Here is a 16,910-nt window from a genome sequence, read left to right as displayed (position 1 = left end):
TTTGGCTTTTCTTGCCAGGGTGCGTGCATCCTTTCCCTGCCCTTGTCCAAGCTGGGTTGTGACAGGTTGGTGTCCGTGGCCCCTCCAGCCGCGGCTGGAGACAGTGCATGGAGGGCAGAGGGCAGAGCAGGGCTCTTCTGTAGGGACGTGTGTGTGCAGTAGCTGGAAGGGGCATATGGCAGCTGCTCTGGGCTTCATCCTGTGGTCCGAGTGCCCCATCAGACATGGTGAAGGAGCAGTCCTCACAGAGAAGCAAGTGGCTTGAGGATTCAGAGTGAAATGTTTCTAATCACTGCTTTATAAAGTGTGCGGCTACTGCTCTTTTGACAGGAGGATATTGACTTGAAGGCACTTGGGTTCGATATGGCAGAAGGTGTGAATGAGCCTTGTTTGCCGGGGGACTGTGGGATATTTGTCACTAAAGTGGACAAAGGAAGCATTGCTGATGGCCGCTTACGGTAAGAGTGGAGGAGGCCCAGGCTCTGGAGGGAAGGGGGGCCCTCTGACCCAATGCAAGGGACCCAGGGAGTCAGGTGGCTGTTAAGTGAGTGCACCCCAGGGTCTGGGGGACTCGAAGGCTCAACTGCTAACATTACCCTTAAAGGAGACTCTGTGACTCATGGGGGCCTTTGCGTCTGACCTTTCCACAGGCCCCAGGTGCTGCCCTTCACTTTTCTAGGTAGGAAAAGGCTCAGGCAGTATGGGTGAGAGTTTAGGATGTGCGTTGCATGCCCATGCCATGAAATAGCAATGAGAATAAACTACCGTTTGCTAAGTGCTGGTTTAGGCCCCTTGTATAATCAATTCATTAATTTTTGAAATCCAGTGAGGTAGGTCTGTACTCTGCTATTGGCCCCATTTTACAGATGAGGACACCGAGGTGTGGAGGCGCTAGGTCACACAGCTAGTAAGTGGTAGGGCCAGGATTGGCACCCAAGCAGCCTGGCCCCAGCATCTGTGAGTGTAGCCATTTGAGCCTGCTGAAGAGGAGATCTTTCTGAATGTGTGTGCGGGGCAACCGCTTTCTGGCACTCATCTCCTCAGACTAGAGCGGTGGGGCCTGCCCACTGGTCCCAAGGCCTGAGCAGGTGCTGACCTGGCTGTGCCCCTCCTCAGGGTCAATGACTGGCTGCTGAGAATCAACGATGTGGACCTCATCAACAAGGACAAGAAGCAGGCCATCAAGGCCCTCCTCAACGGGGAGGGGGCCATTAACATGGTTGTGCGGCGGAGGAAGTCCCTGGGCGGGAAGGTGGTCACACCACTGCACATCAACCTGAATGGACAGAAAGGTAGTGGGCCTGCCAAAGTGCACAGAGCACCTCAGATGGCGGGGCAGACCCCTTTTTTGTGCAGAGGGGATGCTTCTGAGTTACTGATGCCGTTAAATGCAGTGCGTGTGCATCCCTGGCTGGGGGCCACCCGGGTCCTGGGTCTTGCCGGTCTCTGGGTGTTTGATTCACCAGACCAGACGTCACTGAGCCTCCGGGTGGTCTGACCTGGCCCGGGTGTTGGGACGGGCAGGCCGCAGTCTGCGAATGTTCCCTTCTGAAGGGAATGTTGCCTCCTGAAGACAAGGTGGGAGGACCAGAGGGCCCTGTGACCGGCGTGGGGGTTAACTGGATATTCCCCATGTCTGCCCTGTGGTTCACAGACAGCGGCATCTGTCTGGAGAATGGCGTATATGCTGCTGCCGTGATGCCTGGAAGCCCGGCCGCCAAAGAGGGGTCCCTCGCCGTGGGAGACAGGATTGTGGCGGTAAGCCTCAGGGCCGGGCTGTCTGCCCCACACGGAGAGTAGATGCGATTTGAGAGATTGAACAGGAAGTAACGAACAGAGATTTTATGTTAACCTTGTTCGTTAAATGGGAACAAACTTTTTTTTTTCTCATAGTGTGTTTCCATTGATAGTAGAAAATCAGGAAATAGAAACTTTAGGAAGAAAATAAGAATCCTAATTGCTACCACCTATAGATAACCTTTATGAACATTTTAAATGTATTTTTCTGTAGCCTTTATTCTGCACATGAATCTGTATTTAGGTCAGTTTAAAGAAGATAGCATCTGCATGTGATTTTTAAAAAAATCTTATTAAACATTATGTCCATTACTTTTTTTTATCACCAAAGTAAGACATGTGCCATAAAATAGTTAAGCAATATAGAAATGTAGAAAGTGGTAGTCCCCTCTTTTCCTTTTAATCCTGCTCCTGGAGATATTCTTTGCCCCCACTTGCAAGATGTGCTCCCAGCAGACCGTATGTCTCTTACAGATCTATATACACAGATAAAGATTTCTGGTGTTTGTTTGCTTTTTGTTTTTTTAATTTTTAACGTTTGTTTATTTTTGAGAGACTGAGAAACAGCACTAGTTGGGGACGGGCAGAGAGAGGGAGACACAGAATCTGAAGCAGGCTCTAGGTTCCGTGCTGTCGGCGCAGAGCCCGACATGGGGGTTGAACTCATGAGCTGTGAGATCATGACCTGGGCTGAAGTCAGATGTTTAACCAACTGAGCCACCCAGGCACCCCAGGTTTTTGTTTGCTTTTTAAGCAAATCATTTTGCGATTCCACATCATGGATACCAAATTGATCCTCATTACTTTTATCTACCTCATGGTATTCAGTTGTGCGGTAGTTTAAAGCATGCCCCCGTTGTGGACAGATACATTGTTTTGAGATTCTGCCATTGCAGACCACCCTGCCATGAACTTTACCTGTGTGCACAGACCTTTGGGGGACACCCAGTGGCATCCCTGGTGATCAAATCCCAAAATGCTGTAAGATTATGAAGTCTAATTTAGTATTTCTGACTAACTCTTTAAGATCAAAGACACACACACACACACACACACACACACACACACACACACACAATCCCAGCTGTATAAAAGATGCACATGATGATAACCTTTTTCTCTGGTTCTAGACTCCTCATCTACCAGTTCCCATTATTCTGTTTTCTTCCAGGAATATTCAAAACATTTATATCTCCCTCTTTTTTCTTTTGTTTTCTTTCTCTTTCTTTTCTTTTTTCTTTCCTTTCCTTTCCTTTCCTTTCCTTTCCTTTTCTTTTCTTTTTTCTTTTTTATTTTCCCTTCCCTTCCCTTCCCTAACCCTAACCCTAACCCTAACCCTAACCCTAACCCTAACCCTAACCCTTCCGTTCCCTCTCTTCCCAGGTGTGATCATAATATTCTCACTTGCTAACCTCATTTTTTGTTTCCCACAGCATGCCCTGGAGAGTCTCCTGCATTTACATCTTTAGATCTGCCTAGGTCATTTCAGTAACTGCATATTCCTTAGGGGCAGCTGCTCAAGCCAATAACCAGCAGACAGGACACCTTTGCAGTGCAGCAAGGCTTTTGCTCCATCCCTCCATGGGGGCCCACGGGGTGAATTCCTGGGTGGGGGATTGCCGGATCAGTGGGCATAAGCAGTTAGTATTTGACATGATCTTTTCCCATGTGGTCAAGGAGATTGTGGCCTTTTTGATCCCACCTGCAGTGCGTGGGGGAGTGCATTGCTTTGCATCTTTGCCAGTGTTTTTCAGATTTTGGGGGATGCCAGAATTTAAAACCAAGATGGCCATTGTGAAAAATGATAAGATGTGGAAAATTATGAAGAAAAAACCCAGCCAAATTAATCTACCACTCCAAAATAATCACTCTGCCTATTTTTTTTAACTTTTGATTTTGAATGATTACAGAAATACTTCAGTTACAATATTAAATAAATAGTATTAAAAACTAAATAAAGTGGTGAAGGTAGTACAGGCGGGTCCTATGTATGCTTCATGCAGTTTTCCCTAATGGTTATGTTTTGGACGACTATATAATATCAAACCCAGGTGATTGATATTGGAACCGTGTGTGTTTATTTCCACATCATTTTATTATCATGATTTAAGTGGCAAAAAATTTGAGCTACAGAGCTGTTCCACCAGAACAAAGATTTCCCTCCTGTTACCCCTTTATAGGAACATCCACAACCCTGCTCTCCACACCCCCCATACATAACATCTGGCAGTTAATTTGCTCTCCATCTGTATAATTCTGTAATCTTGAGGACATTATATAAGTCAGTATGTGGCCTTTGAGATGGGCTGTTCCACCAAGCATGGTGCCATGAGATCCATCAGGTGGCTGGGGGCCCCGTCAGTGTGTCCCTGTTGGTGCTGAGCAGTATCGCATGGTCTGGTGGCATCCCAGTCTAACCATTCACACTTGCACATACGTGTGTTTTAAAGATTGGGACACATCTGAGAGAAATGGGGACAGAGGTTCAGGCCTAAGGGATTGTGAGAATCTTTGTGAACAGTTCACAAAGGCCTTTCACACCATGATCTCATCTTCGGTCTCCTCCTGCCCCAGGAGGCAGGCATGTTCATCTTCCATTCTGTACGTGAAGGAGTTCTGAGCCGTGGTCCTTTGTCACACAGTAGGCAGCAGTGGAGCCTGGTTGATCCCCCAGGATGCTTGGTGTTCTGGTCCCAGTCAGACAAGCAAGAGAGTGCTTGCCCCGAGAGCAATGCCCCGAAAGTGATTGTAAGCCTTCGTCTTTTCTTTGCCTCGAAAGCCGCTAAACTGGATTCCTCAGGCCTTCATCAGGGAGGGCCTGTCTCTCCTTTGCTGACTCCAGACTTGGGCACCACTTGTATAGAATCAGGCCCACTGTCCAGAATGGGCAGGCAGAGACCCTGAGCTGGGGGTGGGCCTGACAAAGCTCTATGTTTGGCCCTAGATCAATGGCATTGCCCTGGACAACAAGTCTCTGAATGAGTGTGAATCTCTGCTACGTAGCTGCCAGGACTCCCTGACCCTCTCCCTCCTGAAGGTAAGGGCCCCTGCCCCACACCAGCTGCTCTCATCGGCTGCGGGGCAGGCAAAACCTCAGCTCCATACACCCGAGCTGCTACTCTGCATCCCTGGGATCCTTGTATAAAGGGTATTGATTTACAGAGTGCAGGATGTGCATGAACCCTGATCCTGGTCTCAAAACAAAAATGGGGTGACTGGGTGGCTGAGTCAGGCATCCAACTCTTGGTTTCAGCTCAGGTCATGATCTCACGGTTCGTGGGTTCGAGTCCCGCACAGAGCCTGCCTGGGATTCTCTCTCTCCCTCTCTCTGTGTCTCTTCTCTGTTCTCTCTCTCAAAATAAACTTAAAAAAAATTTTGTTAAACAAAAACAAAACAAGACAGCTATGAAGGACATTTTGAGGACAGTGGGGGACATTCAAATCTGGACTAAATAATTAGATGATCTTAGGAACTTGATTTTCCTGGGTACAGTGATGGTATTGGGGTTTATAGAGGCAAATGGCCTTATTTAGGGGACATGCTAAGGTTGTTAGGGGTGGGATGTCATAATATTTGTCACTTTCAAATGTTTGCAGTATGGATAGATACAGTTTGGTAAAATACTGTTGAATCTAAATGGTGGGTTTATGGACATTTGTTGTACTTTTCTCTCAACTTTTCTGCATAGTTGAAAAGATTTATAATAGAGACTGAGAAAAGTGGGCCCATCCACTTCACTGAGAGATGTTTTTAAAAACTAATTATCTTAAAATTAATAGACTTTTTGGGGCAGTTTCAGGTCTATAGAAAAATTGAGCTAGTACAGAGAGTTCTCCTATTCAACCCTTCTGCTTCCCCTGTTAGCATCTTGCATTAATGGGGTTCATTTGTTGCAATTGATGAATTATGATGAATTGATGTATATATGACATACATATTTTAAACGTTTATTTATTTTTTGAGAAACAGAGTGAGTGGGGGAGGAGCAGAGAGACAGGGAGACACAGAATCTGAAGCAGGCTCCAGGCTCTGAGCTGTCAGCACAGAGCCCAATGCAGGGCTCGAACTCATGAACCATGAGATCATGACCTGAGCCGAAGTTGGACGCTTAACTGACTGAGCCACCCAGATGCCCCATCGATGAGCCAATATTAATATAATAGTATTCTTTTTAAGTTTATTTTTTTTAGTAATCTCTACACCCAATGTGGGGCTGGAACTTACGACCCTGAGATCAAGAGTTACATGCTCCACCGACGGAGCCAGCCAGGCGCCTCTGTAATAGTATTAAAGTCCATAGCTGAAATGAGGAGTCACTCTTGGTGTTGTACATTCTGTGGGTTTGGACATGTGTATCCACATCATAGTATCATAGAGAATAGTTTCACTGCCCTAAAAATCTTCTGTGTTCCTCCTAGTGCTCCCTTCCTTCCCACCCCGCACCCCCCCTCCTGCCCCCCCCCCCAGCCCAGCCCCTGCAACCACTGATCTTTATACCGTCTCCGTAGTTTTGCCTTGTCCAGGATGTCATATTGCTGGAATCACACAGTATGTAGCCTCTTTGGATTGGCTTCTTCTGCTTAGTAATACGTATTTGAGTTTGCTCCATGTCTTCTCATGCCTTGGTAGCTCATTTCTTTTTATTGCTGAATAATTTAAAATCATGTGAATGTGCTACACGATACAGATTTTTAGTAACGAATCCTTTTTCATTTGACAATTAAAAGAGAAATACAGGCAGGGCACTGCGCAGGCAACCTGCAGATAGCGCTCCAAGTCCCTCTCTCCTGCGGGTTCACGGCCGGGCCAGGAGAGAGCGCCGGTCAGGGAGAGGTGTGCGTGCGCATGCGCCTCGCGCTAGCTGTCTCTGGGGTGTGTGTGGCCCCTGCAGGGACGGCGTTCGGTGGCAGCACCAGGCTCGGCGGTCTTTCCCGCTATTTCTCACTCCCTGTAACCCCCACACAGGTGTTCCCTCAGAGCTCCTCGTGGAGTGGCCAGAACATCTTCGAGAACATCAAGGACTCTGATAAGATGCTGAGCATCCGAGCCCACGGCACCGAGGTACAGGCCCAGAATAAACGGAGTCTGTTGCAGCACAATAACTCCACACAGACGGACATCTTCTATGCAGACAGGCTGGAGGAGAGAAGGGAGCCGGGCCCCCCAGGAGGCAGCAGCTCTTTCCTGCACAAGCCGTTCCCTGCGGGACCCTTTCCCGTCTCCCCCCAGGCCTGTCCCAGCGCGTCCGAGCGCAGCCTCAGCTCCTTCCGCTCAGACACCTCCGGGGAGCGTGGCTACGGGCTGGTGGATGTGCGCAGCCGGCGACCGCTGCTGCCCTTCGACACAGAGGGGGGCCCCTGCGGGGCGGCAGAGGCCCCCCTGGATAAGACAGAACCTGAGAGCTCCAGCAGCGGCGGGACCTGGCCCAAGGCTGTGCTCGGCTCCGCGGCAGGGCCCGAGAAGCTCTCTGTTTATAAGAAACCAAAGCAAAGAAAGTCTATCTTTGACCCTAACACTTTCAAACGCCCCCAGACTCCCCCCAAAATTGACTACCTGCTCCCAGGCCCTGGGTCTGCTCACTCTCCCCAGACCTCTAAGAGGGTGGGGCCTCTGACGCCCCCAAAACCTCCCAGGAGGAGCGACTCCATTAAGTTCCAGCACAGACTGGAAACCAGTTCCGAGTCTGAGGCTACTCTGGTCGGCAGCTCCCCGTCTGCCAGCCCCCCGAGCGCACTGCCCCCTGGCGTGGACCCCGGGGAACTCACGCACACCTCACCCCCTCGCAAGGCCAGAGTCCGCATTGCTTCCAGCTACTACCCTGAAGGGGACGGGGACTCCTCCTATCTGCCTGCCAAGAAGTCCTGTGACGGGGACCTCACCTCCCAGAAGATGGACGAGCTGGGGCAGAAGCGCCGTCGTCCAAAGTCAGCTCCCAGCTTCCGGCCCAAGCTGGCTCCAGTAGTGATTCCTGCTCAGTTCCTGGAGGTAGAGCTCAATCCTGGGGTGGGGGTGAAGGCGTGGGGAGGGACCCTGAACCGGTGTCCCCAGCTTCATGTTCAGCCCTGGTTCCTTTGCCTTCGTTCTAAGCACCTACTCGAGGATGGGGTACCTGGTGGGTGCCATGAGAAGGAGCCCTCCTTAGGAGATTGGAAAGTAACGTAGGGGGCGTGCATGATAGTGGCCATATGATGCCAAGACAGGAACACTTTCTTGGGTGTGGTGTTTGATTTGCTTTTCCAACAAGAAGCTTTTGAACTGCACAACAAAAGCAAGTGACATGGCCCTGCCTGGAAGGGTCTTGGGAGCCAAGACAGCACTTGTGAGTCTGTCACCGGCAGCAGGAGGCGGCGGGCAGCTTGTTTGTGTGGGTATTGTAGTCACTTTCAGATGGGAGCGATTGCTGTGAGCTGGAGAACAGATCCATGCCACTCTGCGGACAAAGACCCTGGCACAGGCATGCATATTTTGAGGAGCTGTCACATCTGTGCCAGAGGCACCTGTGCATTCCACCTCCTGCACATAATTTGTTTACTTGAGAGAATGGATTCTTTCTCTGGGGTTTTCTTCCAGAGTAGTTTTGAAGGAGGTTCTTCCCTTCCAGGAGTATAAGGCAACATGAATGAGCAGTGACCTCTCCCAACTGTCCCGTCATGTGTCCGAGTGGGAGAGCGAGTACGTAGGGGACAGACTTGCAGATGCCTGTGCATTTCCATTTCCAGCCACTGTCTCTCATCTTTGGCCCTGCAGGAGCAGAAGTGTGTCCCGGCCAGTGGAGAACTCTGCCCAGAGCTTCAGGAATGGTCCCCTTACTCACCAGGGCACCCCAGCAGGCACAGCAACCCCCCATTCTACCCTGGCAGGGCGTCTGTGGGTGAGTTGTTGGGGCTGGGGAGGAGGGTCCATAGTGGGCTCACGGAGCCCTGTATGAGATCTGTATGAGCACTCTCCTAGGGAGAGTGGAGTCAGTCATGTCAAGGTGCTACTGTGTGTCCTCAGCCCTGAGGTCCAAAGATCTAGCAATGACTTCCCCTCTCTGAGATGTTTAATCTTCTATCAGGGACATTTCTTAGCTTTTCAGACCACCTCTCCATAGCAGCCTGGGAAATAGGAAGCCATAAAGTGAGTTCTCCCATTTTACAGATGCAGAAAGCCAATAGTTTGCACAGGTCTGGGGCAGGCTGGGTGCTTTGGGGTGATTGTTCTTACCCAGTCCATTTCTAGGTACTGTTCCCCGGAGTATGACCCCGAGCACCACTGTGAGCTCCATCCTGAGGAACCCCATCTACACTGTGCGTAGCCACAGGGTCGGCCCATGCAGCTCTCCGCCTGTGCCCAGAGAGGTCAGCCCCCAGGGTTTGCACCCCAGGTATGTAAAGTCACCCCCCACTTACCTGCACGCCAGCCGGCCAAATTCGTGTGCACAAAAAGCTACTGGTGCACAGAGTGGCCCATGGGCAGAGAAGCGTCCCTGCCAAGCTGAGAAGGGGCTGGTTAGAGCAGCGCTGGGACCCCAGGAGGAGTGAACTTTAAGGGTGTTCTCTTCATTCACCAACAAGAAGCTTGAAAAGACATTTAAAGGTGCCTGCGTGGCTTAGTCAGTTAAGCATTCACCTTCGGCTCAGGTCGTAATCTCATGGTTCATGGGTTCAAGCCCCACATCGGGCTCTCTGCTGTCAGCACAGAGCCTGCTTTGGATCATCTGTCCCCCTCTCTCTCTCTGCCCCTCCCCTGCTGGTTCTCTCTCTGTCTCTCTCTGTCTCTCTGTCTCTCTCTCTGTAAAATAAAGAAAAGGCATTTAAAGAGAGAGTGATGGCAGCTGGTGCTTAAGTGCTCACATGCCAGGCACTGTGCCAGACCATTTAAACCTCGTCTCTTTTGGGGTGCCTGGGTGGCTCAGTAGGTTAGGCGTCCAACTTCGGCTCAGGTCATGATCTCACGGTTCATGAGTTCGAACCCCGCGTCGGGCTCTGTGCTGACAGCCCAGAGCCTGGAGCCTGCTTTGGATTCTGTGTCTCCCTCTCTCTCTGCCCTTCCCCTGCTCGCACTCTGTTTCTGTATCTCTCAAAAATAAATAAACGTTAAAAAAAAAATTAAAAAGAAAACAAACAAACCTCGTCTCTTGTAATTGCCACAGTGACCTTGCGAGCTAAGGACTGTTGTTGTCTCTGGTGTATAGATGAGGAGACTGAGCCTTAAAAAGTGAATGGACTGGCTCAGGGTCACCCATTCCTTCATTCGGTTGTTTGACAGGTTTTAATTTTGCACCTACTATGTGGCATGGACTGTACTAGTTCCAGGAGACTATACAGTGGAGGACTAAACCAGTGAGCTTCTTTTCATGTGGCCTTTATGTTGGCGTGTGGGAGGCAGAGAGAAAAATGAACAGAGTGATACCAGGTGATGTTGAGTAGCTCTGAAGACCGCAAAACGGAGCGACCAGCTAGGCTGTGACTTGGAAGAGGGTGGACAGTTAGATTGGGTGGGCGGGAGGGCCCTGCAGTGGGGGCAGAATGGGGATGCTACCGGGATCCAGAGGCTGAGATGAGGTCAGCTACATAAGACCTGGGTGGAGTCTCCAGGAAGGAGGGCCGTAGGACCCACAGTCCAGGCACCTGGGAACAGTGCAGTAGGCTGGCACAGAGTGGGGAGCTTGGCACGGGTACAGTGAATCAGGAGAAGAGCACAGGTTATAGAGCACAGATCCTGTAGAGCCTGTAGCCATGATGCAACGTTTGGAGTTTTTCCTAGTTTAGGTTTTAAGCTGGGAAGAGAGATGGTCTCATTACATAGCTAGAAAAGGACATTGTTGGGCCTGATTGGAGGCCCCTGATACGGGTGATGCCTGGGCTCTCTGCCCTCCAGTGTCCTAGGCAGCTGTCCTGAGTGAGGTATATAGGTTCCTCTCCAAGGTCCTTGGTGCCCATCCAGCCTCCCCCACCCATCCTGGAGGAGAGACACCACTTCTCTGGGCACAGACAGGATTCTGAGCCTGTTTTTTCCCGGTAGAGCCCAGTCCTGGTCCAGGGCCAAAGTGAGTATGCCACTCCTCTACCTTCACAGCCCTTTCTCTGTAGGCAAGACCCTCACTGGGTGCCGCCTCTGGGTATGGCAGTCTGTTGTCCCCAGCTAATGGCAGGTGGCTTCTGGGCCTCCCTTCTGTGGGCTCAGGGATGTGTTGGGCCAGGCCCGCTGCTTGTTTCTCCCCAGCGGCTGGGTCTGGTTCTGGTCTTCTCCTGATGCCTCACCTGTCTGCTTCTCTTGCAGCGTCCAGCATCAGGGACGCCTGAGCCTGGATCTGAGCCACAGGACTGGCAGCGACTACTCAGAGATGAGAACCTCTCATGGGTCCAACTCTCTGCCCTCCAGCGCCCGCCTTGGTAACTGTGCCACTGGAACCTTCTCACCTTAATGGGGCCGGTTTTCCTCTCTGCCTGCATCCTTGTGGCCAGGCCTCCCGGTGGCCTGCCCCCATGGGCCCTTCTCTGCTCCTGGGGCTGAGGTTGGCTCCATATTGCACTCAGAGTCATCTCCCTTAGCCTTCTGTGTCTCTTAGGCCTTCCCTAGCAGCCATGTGGTTGTTCCAGGTGACCCATGGCGCCCACGAGCCTTACTCTCTGTCCCTGAGCCTGTCAGCGATTCCGGGGGTTTGTATCACTGCTCACTTGTGGGAAATGGAACCCAGAGAGAGAGACTGGCAGTTCCCTCACATAGGCATTCCGGTGGTGTTGCTTCCAGCCATGTGGGGTGGAGACAAGCAGTTCCTTCTGTCACTTGGGTTACTGTCCTTGTCCAGGGCTAGGAGTGAGATTTGTGGGATTCTGCTCTGGAGTGGTCCAGGCCCGCAGTTTACTCAAATACTGGGTTAATATCTGCTTTCCTAGACCGTTTCACATTTAGGCACCCTCAGGGGTAAGTAGCAGGGCCTGCTTTGCATTTGTCCTGACTGTGCCTCTTTCCTAACTACTGAAGGGGTGGTGAAGGAGCAAGGGGTGGTGTTAAATCACAGCCCTGAAGTTTTGTCCCCTTGTGGAACCACAGGGTCTTCGAGCAACTTGCAGTTCAAGGCGGAACGCATTAAAATCCCTTCGACACCAAGATACCCACGGTCTGTTGTGGGCTCCGACAGAGGTGAGGACTCAGCACTCCCCTCCTCTCCTGCTAGCTGACTCCAGCCTCATTGTGTGCATTGTCTGGGTGCAGCGGGCAACCTCCTCCTCATCCCAGCCAGTCCGTGCATGCCTCAGGCCTGGTGATACGGGGGATAGAGAGGCCACGCAGAGCCCGGCACCTAAATTCGAGACCATGTGGTGTGGCCATGGTGTGGAGCCAACCGTGTGCCTGGATCACATCTCCCTCTTGGTCTCGGCTACAGGAGAACGGAGATGTGAGACTGCGGCCCGAATTACTTTGCACCTCTCCCGGCAGGTTCGTTGTCACATTCTGAGTGCAGCACGCCTCCCCAGTCACCCCTGAACATCGACACCCTGTCCTCATGTAGCCAGTCCCAGACCTCAGCCTCCACGTTGCCCAGGATTGCCGTCAACCCCGCGGCCCTCGGGGAACGGAGAAAGGACCGGTGAGCGGGACCGGGCATCTGTGCCGTGGGCATGGCAGTGGGCGGTGTGTCCCTGCAGGGGGCGGGGCTTGTTGGGAGAGGCAGCAGGTGTGGGAGGGTTCTGACAGGGTTGATCCCAGGGCCAGGCTGCTTTGGGTCACCTAGCGTTCTCTGGTGTGTTGCTCCAAAGCTTCACCAGGAAGCCCTGCCACGGGGTGGTATGCGTAGGGGGCAAAGTGAGGGGCAGATAGGCTGCTTCCGCTGAGTGTCCACAAGAGGTGGTGAGCTGTAGCAAGTGATACTGGACCACCTGGTGGTGACGATGCAGTGGCACCGTTCACTGCTTCCCTGGCCCTTGATGAAGCACTTCCGTGTCACAAGTCAGGAAATGCTCACAGTGACCCCATGAGCATCGTTATCACCGTCATCATCATTATTGGCTCTGTTTTACAGATAAGGAACCTGAGGCCAGAGGTTGGAGTGACGGGTCTGTGGTCACGTGATTGGTGGCCAGCCCACCTTTATTAGAATCAGGTCCCGTCCTTACTCTTTGCTTTTTGGCCTCAGGACACACCTGCATCGCTTGCCCCCTCATTCCCAGGCTTTTTTTTTTTTTTTTTTAATTAAGTAATTAATTTATTTTGAGAGAGAGAGAGAGAGAAAGAAAAGAGTGCTCATGCACATTTGAGCAGGGGAGGGGCAGAGACAGAGGGAGAGAGAATCCCAAGCAGGCTCTGCACTGTCAGCGCAGAACCCGACTTGGGGCTCGATCTCACGAACTGTGTGAGATCATGACTTGAGCCGAAATCTAGAGTCAGACGCTTAACCGATTGAGCCCCCGGGTGGCCCCCACTGAGCTTTTTATTGTGAAATAAAATATACACAAAAGAAAACATACATAAAGCACAGAAGTATAGCTTAGCCATTTACTGGTTTATTGTAAAATGTTGCCCAATCTGCTGAGGTTTCAGGTTAACTTAAGGCTGGTATCAGTCCAGACATGCTTCCTCTGAGGGGTCCCTCACTCCCCCCACAAGCTCTGCACACCTCACCCAACTCTCTTGTTCTTCACAGTAGAATTTACCAGGTCATACTTATAGTGAAGAGGTCCTATCCAGATCCTAAACCTTCAGAAGATCTGATGAAACTCAAACTTGGCTTTATTGAATCACTTAAAAGCAACAGAGCCACTCTTGTTCCCCTCAAATCCAAAATGCTGAGGGCGCTCGTCACTGTGAGCCACGGAAGAGACCCTGCAGGGTGGGCCCAGCATTAGGAAAGTCCTTTGACTTGAAAATCTGAATTTGTAAGACAACCTAACAAGTAACCTAAGAACCTGGCACATACTAACTGGAGCACAGAAGTATACCTAAATGCCAACGCACCTTGGCCCACAGAAGAAGCATGTACGGTTCATGTGGGAGTGTCTCGCCCATGTGACATATACACAGGAGCACAAACCGGCACTAAGTCCTGGGTCTGGTGGGTGGTTTTACCTAAGCCCAGCTTAGGTCATTGAGAAACTAGGTGACAACTGAAGTGAGTTCCCTGGAAGCAGAAAGGGCCTTGTCACCTGTGGTCGGGTATCCCCTCAGTTCCTGTAGCGTACAGAGAACTGGGCACTGCTCTGGAGAGAGAAAAGTGTCCACATTCCTGCCTGCACGGTGCTCTAGTTGGAGGCATGAAATTTAGCATGTGTAGCCTGACTGAAGAAAAAGCAGCCTCTTTCCCCTGATTCTAGAGTACATTATCCTATAACTTCTCATTATAGAAAATGGGGAAAATAGAAAAGTGGAAGAGAAGTCACATATAATCTCCTCAACCGAAGATTCGGTTGCTGTTTCCCTTCTGTTAAGTGTGTGATGTACATTGTTTAAAGGCATGTTTTATTTGTATTTTCCATACAGAAATACTTGCTTCAAAGTATTTGTTATATCGTGAAGTATGCTTTGTTAATCTCTTTCACAACGCAGCCTTATTCTGAGAAAACTCTTGTGCCTACTGTAAGAAACGTAGATCATTAAGGGGATGAAAAAGTAAGGATCACCTCAAGTCCCTCACCTAGAGGTGCCATTTGGTAGGGTCCTTCATAGAGACGTCTCCATGCATGAGGAGACACGTGTACATGTACAGGTTTATGTAAATAGGATTACACCCACCTGTGTGCTCATGCAGTGTGTGCCTTCTGTGTCTTTCCGTGTTGGCAAATCCTGACTCATATCGTTCATAACGGCTTTGTGCCTTCTGTTATATGGCTCTTACCTCCTGCTTTTTTGAGATAGAAGTATGTTTTGGAGGTGGAACACAGGAAGGGTGATCAGCAGGGGATGAGGAGCCCAGACCAGAAACGAGATCTGCCTGCACCTGCTGTGCTGTCCTCCGAGGCTGGCTGGGGGTGTGAGGGTGGTGTGGTGGCTGCTGGATAAGGGTTCTTATAACCCCAGACTGCTAGTGCTCTGATACGTGTTGCGTCTGGAAGTGACCATGGGTGCAAGCCAGGGACTGAGGTGTCTGAGCTGCAGGGTCAGGGAGGGCATTGCGGCTGGGTGAGTTTGGGAGGAGGAGAGGGCAGGGAAGGTGAAGGGATGAGTCAAGAAGGATTGTCATCTCAGATCGCCAGAGGACTGAGCCCTGGGCCGTGGGGTCCCAGCCCGAGGCCCGCTGTGCTGGAGAGACTACTGTGCCTCTAGGTGGCAGGGGTAGGGTGGCTCAGCGGCCTGCCGGTCTGTCTGGCAGTCTGTCACGGTCTGTGAGTCTGCCCCCACCCACGTGCTCTGGAGGGGAGCCCAAGGACGTGGTGCTCCAGCTGGCTCCTCCCTGGACCTTTGGCTGCGGTTTTGTCCCGAGAGGAAGAGCTTAGGACAGCACAGTCCTCATGGGATGATTTGGCATCACCTGGCCATCTTTCTCTCCGTTAGGTTCCAGGCGTCTGTCATCCTTCTCTGAGCATCCCTCTTTTCTTTCTAACTTTTTGCACCTTCCAGATGTCTTCACCACCACAGATCCCTCCTGAGACTGCCCGTGGCCACCAGGCCCAGGTTTTCCTCCCTGAGGAGTCTGAGGTTGGCCTGACATGAGGCCCCCGCCTGAGCCCCCTCGTGCCCTTGGCACGGTGGACGGCTGCCCCCGGGCCAGCAAGTGCATGGTCACCGCCTTGCTCCGAGCCTCCCTGCTCCCTTTTTAATGGCTTGGGTTTGCGGCTTAATTTCCATGGTCATTGTACATCACCCTATATACTGGTAAATATAAAAAGTGATACTTTATATTGTTTCTTCTGGGTGACTGTCATCACAGGAGCCATTTCTTTTCCTCCTGGGGCATCTTGGGACCCCACTGGGGTTTGTAAATTGCACATTCTGTTGAGGCAACTCTCACGTATGAAACTTTGCGCTTTTTCCCTGCTATATCAGTGTTTATAATTCACATGGCCCATTTTTTGTGTCTTTGGGACTGGGTGCTTCTGTGTCCATTTGGGGGTGTCGTGCTTATATTGCATGAGGTTGTGGGAATGTGTACCACTGCCATACAAAGTGGGGTCATTGTGTTTTCATCCAGCTGCGTCATTATAGGAGCACCTGGCGATCCCTGGCCCTTTCTGCGTAGCCGATTGCATGCCCGACTTCAGATTTTCCCCATCCCTTTCCTTTGTGTTTGAGTCCCCACAACTGTTGGCTCTCTTCCAAGGCCCTATGTGGAGGAGCCACGCCACGTCAAGCTGCAGAAGGGCTCGGAGCCTCTGGGCATCTCCATCGTGAGTGGAGAGAAGGGCGGGGTCTACGTCTCCAAGGTGACTGGGGGAAGCATCGCCCACCAGGCTGGCCTCGAGTATGGGGATCAGTTACTTGAGGTAAGTGGGAGCTGGCCTTCTGCACTTTGTACTTCCCTCCGCCTTTCCTCCCCCGGTCCCCACCCCCCACCACATCACCAAGCGTGCTCTGCATGTTTCCTAGTTCAATGGCATAAACCTGCGGAGCGCCACGGAGCAACAGGCCCGGCTCATCATTGGACAGCAGTGTGACACTATCACCATTCTGGCCCAGTACAACCCACATATGCACCAGCTCAGCTGCCACTCTCGGTCCAGGTGAGGGCCTGGCCTCTACGGGGGCCATCTGGGCTGGGGGAGGAGAGAGGGTGCAGCCAAGGTGCTAGCTGTATGTTCTGGGCCGTTTGGTTGCTGTAAGAGGAGAGTTGGCCAGCCCTGGACTTGGGGAGAAGGACATATAGGGGGAGGATGTGAAGTAGGATACCTGAGGTGTGGGTTTGGAAGCATGTGGCTGGGTCCCCCGGTGCAGCAGGAAGCCCCACACAGGTGTGTGGTAGCCAGGAGCTGAGGCCCTGGGGGCAGGATTCTCACGCAGAGTGTTCTGGCCCTCAGTCCCCGAGCAGACGCTGCCTGTCTCTGCCCCTGAGCTGTGGGTTGCAGGGCACGTGAGAGAAGGGGAGCACCTGCCCCTGCCATGCAGCACTGTGCAGCTCAGCGAAGGGGGCGGGATGTGCAAACACAGTGAATGTGTGTGCCCCCAGGCCGACACCTTCAGAGAGGACCCCCTGGTT

The 16,910-nt window shown here is 51.6% G+C and overlaps 1 protein-coding gene across 8 annotated transcripts in view; it reads left to right on the top strand.

Annotated features, from left to right (window-relative positions):
• The window catches only part of DLG5 (discs large MAGUK scaffold protein 5), a 126,475-nt gene that overhangs the window by 87,859 nt on the left and 21,706 nt on the right, over nucleotides 1-16,910 (top strand). For 7 of the 8 annotated variants that reach the window (XM_042907466.1, XM_042907468.1, XM_042907467.1 and 4 more), the window contains 12 exons: nucleotides 331-458; nucleotides 1,117-1,292; nucleotides 1,655-1,758; nucleotides 4,742-4,834; nucleotides 6,764-7,783; nucleotides 8,546-8,669; nucleotides 9,020-9,164; nucleotides 11,063-11,175; nucleotides 11,837-11,926; nucleotides 12,224-12,374; nucleotides 16,038-16,200; nucleotides 16,304-16,437. In XM_042907466.1, coding sequence (XP_042763400.1) covers nucleotides 331-458; nucleotides 1,117-1,292; nucleotides 1,655-1,758; nucleotides 4,742-4,834; nucleotides 6,764-7,783; nucleotides 8,546-8,669; nucleotides 9,020-9,164; nucleotides 11,063-11,175; nucleotides 11,837-11,926; nucleotides 12,224-12,374; nucleotides 16,038-16,200; nucleotides 16,304-16,437 — 2,441 coding nt within the window. The remainder of the gene's footprint in view (nucleotides 1-330; nucleotides 459-1,116; nucleotides 1,293-1,654; nucleotides 1,759-4,741; nucleotides 4,835-6,763; nucleotides 7,784-8,545; nucleotides 8,670-9,019; nucleotides 9,165-11,062; nucleotides 11,176-11,836; nucleotides 11,927-12,223; nucleotides 12,375-16,037; nucleotides 16,201-16,303; nucleotides 16,438-16,910) is intronic. The other variant, XM_042907473.1, reaches the window with a different exon arrangement.

The sequence above is a fragment of the Panthera leo genome, chromosome D2 (genome assembly GCF_018350215.1).
Source record: "Panthera leo isolate Ple1 chromosome D2, P.leo_Ple1_pat1.1, whole genome shotgun sequence".
In the NCBI taxonomy this organism is placed as follows: domain Eukaryota; kingdom Metazoa; phylum Chordata; class Mammalia; order Carnivora; family Felidae; genus Panthera; species Panthera leo.
This window is presented reverse-complemented; position numbering and strand designations above follow the sequence as displayed.